A 6,979-nucleotide genomic window follows, 5' to 3' on the forward strand; every position below is an offset into this window, starting at 1 on the left:
AATTCTTATCCATGCAATTAGTTCAATGAATCTATTTACAATCACGAATAAGTTAATAAATTTAGCTTCTTTCGGATATTTTGTTGCTCGAAAATAATTGATCAGACATTTATTGGATCGAAAAGTAGGATATTCAGACAAAATGATTTTCATATTGACTACATAACACAAGTCGTTCAACTTAATATTTCGTTGACTGTACATCCTCGTATATGTATTGAATAATAATTTATTCAACAAAACAATTTTTCATTTAGTTCGTGCAACTTATATATTGTTGTAATAACTGAAAATTTAGTTGATCATTGAAACAGTTTTTTTCCCATTCGACAACTTTTTTCTCTCCGTGTATAATACTGTTTCTATACACAAGTTTCTTTTATTTTTTATAGTTATTTCGAGCAATCAAAGAACTGATGAAAAAAAAAAAGAATTCAGGATTCGTGTGTCAAATTGGTGATAAGCTCAATTTCTTTTATTACTGTATCCTGCGTCTTTGAAAGTTCAAATAAAAAAGGGATTCGAATGAATTTATCTCCGAAAACTAGACCAACAATTTTTAACACCTGACGAAAATTTCTTTATCGACTTTCGATCCGGTTTCCTAGATCCGTGAGAGGTAATTTCAAACGGGCAGAAGATGTCTCTGGAAGTCTGGCATCGTGAGGGAATTCAAAAATAGATCTGGATTAGCCGGAGAGTTGGGATCGTCTAAAATTACATCGCACGATGCTGACCGGGACGGCCGGCAAGAGAGTCGAAAGGCTGTCAAGAAGTGAGGCAAAAGTGATTGTTCGGTAGAGCGTTTGTTCAATTGAGGGTAAATTACAACGGCATCTAGAATTCGATGAAAAACGATAATAAAGAAAACTTCTTTGGTATTTACCTGCGGTAAATCGAGCTCCGAAACAGTTTAATATATCCTCCTTCAGGTGAGACGTACACGTACGCGATTAATAATTGTCTGTACGGTTGATTGTAACGTCAATCGGTTGAAATAAGTAACATACGCATGCGAAGAGAGGGTTTCACGGAAATTTTTACTCCAAGCTTAATTAACTCGCCGTTCGGTTACTCGCTCGAATCCGTTTGGGTTTCGCCGCATTTCGAGGCGACTAATTGTGAGTGACCGCCGCCGGATGATCTATCGATCAGGGGGAAGATCGTCATGTCCTCAGAGGATCCGGACCCTTTCTACCGCGTCCGATGCTCCGCGGAAACGCTTCAGTCGGGTAGCAAAGGGTTTTTTCGCGAGTTCAGCGAGGCTGTTACAGAGGCCGCGGGTCCGGCATGGATTTCGAAGATATTCGGGAAGCTGGAGCGCGATGAAGACCGGATCAGGGCCGTCTTCACCGACCCGAAGGTGAGCGACACCGTCCTCGGAACCCTCGGACACGTCAAAGAACTCTACAGGGACAAGGACGCCGCCATTTCCCGCGGCAAGAGACTCGAGGGCGCGTTTTACGCTGCGGAAAATTACCACAACAGGGCTCTGCTTCTCCTCAGCCAAGCGGTCCTCAGGGCGCCTATAAATGGTAGGGCTCAATGACGACAGGGATAGGAATGACCAGAAATAATCAATTATGTTTTCCCAAATAGCCCATTAAAGTCCAGGAAAAAAACTGGGTTAGATAGCATCAAACTTTTGATTCCATTCATAGCAAAATTGAACAATAAATTATACGTATTTTTGTTCAAACAAATTGTGCTAAAAGTCGTATTTTGAAAAACTGACTGCGTCAATCGATTCTACGGGAAAAATTATGAAGAAAATCCATGTGAAATTTTTTCATTAGAATTGAATTTGTCGGTGTGATAGTTTTTATAACGAATCCGCTTATAGATTATAAAACCTTGCAAAAGTGTAATTGTGGACACACATTTTTTTTCTATATATCTGTATCAGCGTTAAACTTGCTGGTCCGGAGAATTATTATTTCACGTGCTGGTATTTGCAGGAAATTTGTCCAACTTTCAGGAGTCGAGAAATCTGTCGACGGGGGATTCACCCTGGCTCTCGCTCTCCTCGCTAGAGCCGACGTTTTCCTTGCCCAGAGGGAGTATCTCTTCGCTCTGGAGGACATCAAATTGGCTGCTTCCGAAGGAGTTCCTGACTCCATGAGGTATTCTAATAATTTTGGAACAGAGTGGCCAATCAATGTACAACGGAAAATTCCCTAACATTTTTCATGTTTCCCCGATCAAATTTGCACTTTGTCTCGACTCTTTGCTTCGACACATTCCGTGCTTAAATGTGGAAATGGACCGGCTCGGCGCCAAGCAGATAGGCAACCGGAGTTACAATTTGTCATTTCACGAACGAAATTGTAACTCCGGTTGCCTATCTGCTTGGCGCCGAGGTGGTCGATTTCTACGTTTAAGCACGGTATACGGATAATCACGTTTCTTAACAGTTTTTCAGTACTTCCATAAACATTGAAATTGAATATCCCGTTCACTATCAGAAGATATAAAATCGCGAAGGCCGGACCAGGGTTCGTACGCACAGGGAAAACCGGGAATACCTGGAAAAGTCAGGTAATTTCAGTTTCCAAAAAGGCTACGAACCCTGCCAGTGGTAGTCATGAAATTTTTATTTTCATCGTACATACGAGGGGTTGAAAATGCAAGTGGTGTGAGTCATTTAGGACCTTAATGGTGATTCATTCTAGTTTGAATATAAACCTAATATTTCAGCAGCAGTAATTTTGCAATGTTATTAAGACATGGAACAAAGTAAGATAGTACAATTTTCCTGAACCCAGAATCGCTAGTATTCTCAATTGCGAATTCTTTTGTTCTGAGAAATTAAGTTAAACTGAGTTAAGCCACTTGCATAATTCTTAACCTCTCGTACAGTCACGTTCTGATTAATATCGTTAGGCTGAAAAAGAAAATCTTGAAAAATTATGAACAGCTAATTCGAGTTTTGAAAGGAATAATAATTGAAAGATGGAAATTTAGCATTGAATATCAGGTGGTATTTGCTAAAATTCCCTTACGTTTCGTGGTTTTCCCAATTTTCTAGACGGGTGGCGACCTTGGAATTTACTATCCAATTCGTTCACCCGCAGTTCACTTTAGAAGCGAAATTTTCGTCAGCTGCGATTTGGTTTTAGGCGAACTCGAAAATTACTTGAATGATGCATTTCGAATTGCGGTTTAAAATAATGTAACGATGCCGTGCTTACCTAGGTATGATACATGCAGTTGTTGAAGAAATTCAGTTTTTTTTTACAGATCGCAACTTTACCGGAAGATGGGAGTTTGCCAGAGAAACATCGGCGAATCGGAAAAGGCGAGAGTGTGTCTGGAGCTCGCTGGGCGATTCTTGGGCCCGGAAGCAGTGATCGAGAGAGAGACATTGCTGAAGGAAATCGACGCGCTCCGAAGTCCGGTTCAACCCGAGGAACCGAAACGCGAACGTGAGTAAAATTGTTGCCAACTAAAAGTGGATGTATTCTAAGAATCGATGTAGGTTCTAATTAATATTGGTATGATAGAAGCGAAATATCCTCGGAATTTACACGGTTTCAAGAACACCAGTTCGCTGTCCCAAGGAGGGACAAAGAACGAAAATGCAACGATTTGACGCGCGTGCAGCTTCGCGTAATATGCCTATAATATATATATACCGTAGAACCTCCATTATTCGAACAATTAGAACAATGAACAATTTATTTATGACTTCATTCAACCATTATCATACATAAATGTATTCCACTATAACATACATTCCACTTTAAATGATTTCGATATAAAAATATAAAGAGGGCCTAATCGTAAGAAGATCCTTGTGTGTGTCGGGCGTTCCACGACGGTCAAACTCATTTGTTTCATAGTAAAATAATCAGATCAATACAAAGACAATTATAGAAAAATTCGTGTTAGGCTGGATATCAAGTTAAATTTTGTATGTACACTTGGGGACAAGAATCTGAGACAGCTAATTTTTTACAGTTATGTTGGCAACACAGAAACACCTACAGCGCCACTGTCGGCCGAGCGCGAAACTAACTCGATCTCAATAAACATAATACAACCCATGACCGTCGAATCTAACCTCAAAATACCGCGGGGATGATAACTTGTCAATCTAACAAATTAGATTAAGGTTAGATTTGACGGTCATGGGTTGTATTATGTTTATCGAGATTGAGTTTGTTTCGCACTCGGCCGACTATGGCGCTGTAGGTTTCTCTGTGATGCCAACATAACTGTCTAGTGTAAAAAATTAGCCGTCTCAGATTCTGTGTCTCCAAGTGTACCTAAGTCAGGAATTCTAAATGCCTGGTAATGGTTACATGTATTTCAAAAATTGATTTTTACATTTGTTATGCACGTGAAACATTGTTATTGCAAGCGAGGACTCCGCAGCTGACCGGGGGCCCGAATCCCTCGTATCCGAGACTGTCAAGGCTTGTGAAAATCGAGGAGACGCCAACGGCCGGAAGACACGCGGTGGCCGCTGAAGAAATCCACGTCAGCGAGACTTTGGCCGTTGAGCCTCCTCTGGCCGCCTGTCTGGTTCCCGAAAACTATGGATCCCATTGCCAGAACTGCTTTACAAGGTGAGTAGTTAAAGCCGATTTTTACTGGCGCAGAAATTAATTATTATTAAATTAAAAATTAGATTGCGAGCTCCCGTCGGATGTCCGACTTGCAGTAGCGTTGCCTTCTGCGGTACGAAATGCCGGGACGAAGCAATGGATAGTTACCACAAGTTCGAATGCAAGATCATCGCTCTTCTGATAGGTAAAGTTACCGAGCAGCTCTCTTTCGACTTTACGTGCAAGGATCGACTCGACTCGCTCGATTTTGACTTCGACTATTCACCGTACCAGGGTCTGGGATGAGCGTTCTCAGCACGGTAGCCTTTCGGATGATCACCCAAGACGGACTGAAAAAGTGCTTGGAGACGTACGACAGGGAGATGCAAGAGTCTACGGGGACAGTTGCGAAGCTGAGTAAATCTGCCAGAAGACGACAGAGGAAGAAGAAGCTGAAGGAAAACGGTATTGGTGGAACGGATGACGAGCAGGAGACGAGTGGTCGTGATAAGTCTGAGGCGGTCGTAAGATCGACGCATTTGCTGGTCACTCACGCGGATAAAAGACCGGCCGAAGACTTCTTGCACAGATCATTGATGGCCGCTTTCCTTGTCAAGTGTCTTCAGAGAGTTGGTTTCTTCGAAAAGCCGTCGAAGATTAACGGTATAACGTTGTTCGTAAGCGGATTGTAAACATTTTCACTGCATTCTGTTTCTTAATTTATGTATACAAATTTTCAGAGCCACCGAGCGGTGAGGAAACTGCCATAGGATCTCTGCTGCTGCGTTATTTACAATTCCTGCAGTTCAACGCGCACGAAATATTTGAAACGCGTCTTGGTAGCGAGCACAAATTCCGAGGAAGTAAACAGTTGTATATAGGTGTTGCCATTTATCCATCAGTCGCTCTTTTCAATCACGATTGTTACCCTGCCGTCACGAGGTAAGAGCGGGATACATAAACGTTGAAATAAAATTCACTAGAAGCGTTATGCTTTAATTTTGATTTCAACTTTAAACAAGGTACTTCGTCGGGAAAAATATCGTTATCAGAGCTACGCGACCTCTGAAGTCGGGGGAACCTGTCGCTGAGAATTACGGCCCTATTTTCACAAAGAGAACCCTTAGCGAGCGTCAGAGATCCTTGGCATCCAGGTACTGGTTCAGGTGCCAGTGCACGGCCTGCAAAGAGGACTGGCAGACCTTCAAGACTTTGACAAATGATTCTACGCGGTTAAGGCAAGTTAAAATACAATTTGGCAATTGTTACTTATTTCGAAGTAAAATATCGAATTTCGAACGCTATTCAGAAACAACAAACTGTCGGATCTACGGCAGAGGATCATGGCTGCCGTGACTTGACCATTGTCGCCATTGGCTCACCTCGCGACTTTGGACTCTAAATGTTCGCGATCAAAGCTCAAATTGGTCAAAATGTTGGTGACAACAAGTTACTCGTTGCCTGCAGAGTCGAAAGACGCGTACAAGCTTTATTTTGTAATCGTTGTACACCTATAAGTCGCGGAAAGAATTCTTTCGCGTATGAAGTCACGACACCATTTGGTAGATTCTTTAAAAAAGTGATCGAACAAAGTTGACTTTATCCAACACGGAATTTCAGATGTCCAACGGAAGGTTGCAGTAGAGGTTTGGCGCAGCCACGAGACCCGAGCAAGCTGATAAAATGTCCAGGTTGCCAATCGAAAGTCAGTCTGGAGAAGCGTCTCGCCAGTTTACGGGAATGCGAGGCAAAATATACGAGAGGATTGGATACCATGGAAGCTGAACGACCCGAAGAAGCAGTCGAAGAGCTAGCGAAGGCTATCGATGAGTTTCATCAGATCGCACTTCCACCTCACAGAGACACGCATCTAGCACAAATCGGAATTGCCGCGTGCATGGCGGATTCCGGGAACACGTGGACACCTATGAGGATGGAAAACGAGACTTAACACCTTGTTGTACGAACTTAATAATTATATTCGTAAAGTAACAATGTACGACTGCTAGAATTTCTCGTTTTTTTATATACTGGATGTAAAAAGAAAACTATAAAGCTGATCTGCAAAACGTGTTTGATCATTTAAAGAAAAGAAATAACATTATTTTTAAATGTTTTCGAAGCCTGATAATATATTCTACAGTATTACGGTGTTTTATTTGTTATAAGCAAGACGGAAAATTATCAGGATGCAAAAAAAAACCGGAGCGGGAGTAAAAACTGGAAACAGGAAAACGTGAAGATGAGGTTGGTATGGCGTCTTAATAAACAGAGGGAGGTAAGCGACATGTGAAGGAAAAAATTTGCAAAATCTTCGTTTCTTTTTCGATTTTTTTTCAATTGTTTATTTTTTATAATGCACATGTTTCGTGAAAAAATCAAATTTCATATATGAAATTAGCTTTAAGGGTTCAGGGGGAGGGGAAGTA

General features: G+C 41.6%; 1 protein-coding gene across 1 annotated transcript; it reads left to right on the plus strand.

Annotated features, from left to right (window-relative positions):
• The first annotated feature begins 711 nt into the window (after positions 1–711).
• On the plus strand, positions 712–6,618 carry LOC124217573 (SET and MYND domain-containing protein 4). The gene is made up of 9 exons (XM_046623409.2): positions 712–1,535; positions 1,979–2,123; positions 3,241–3,425; positions 4,364–4,571; positions 4,634–4,755; positions 4,845–5,213; positions 5,291–5,492; positions 5,573–5,788; positions 6,171–6,618. Exons 1-9 carry the CDS (start codon positions 1,169–1,171, stop codon positions 6,499–6,501), a joined length of 2,145 nt encoding a protein of 714 aa, XP_046479365.1. The 5' UTR covers positions 712–1,168; the 3' UTR covers positions 6,502–6,618.
• The last annotated feature ends 361 nt before the right edge of the window (positions 6,619–6,979 follow it).

Source organism: Neodiprion pinetum, chromosome 4 (genome assembly GCF_021155775.2).
Source record: "Neodiprion pinetum isolate iyNeoPine1 chromosome 4, iyNeoPine1.2, whole genome shotgun sequence".
Classification (NCBI taxonomy): Eukaryota; Metazoa; Arthropoda; class Insecta; order Hymenoptera; family Diprionidae; genus Neodiprion; species Neodiprion pinetum.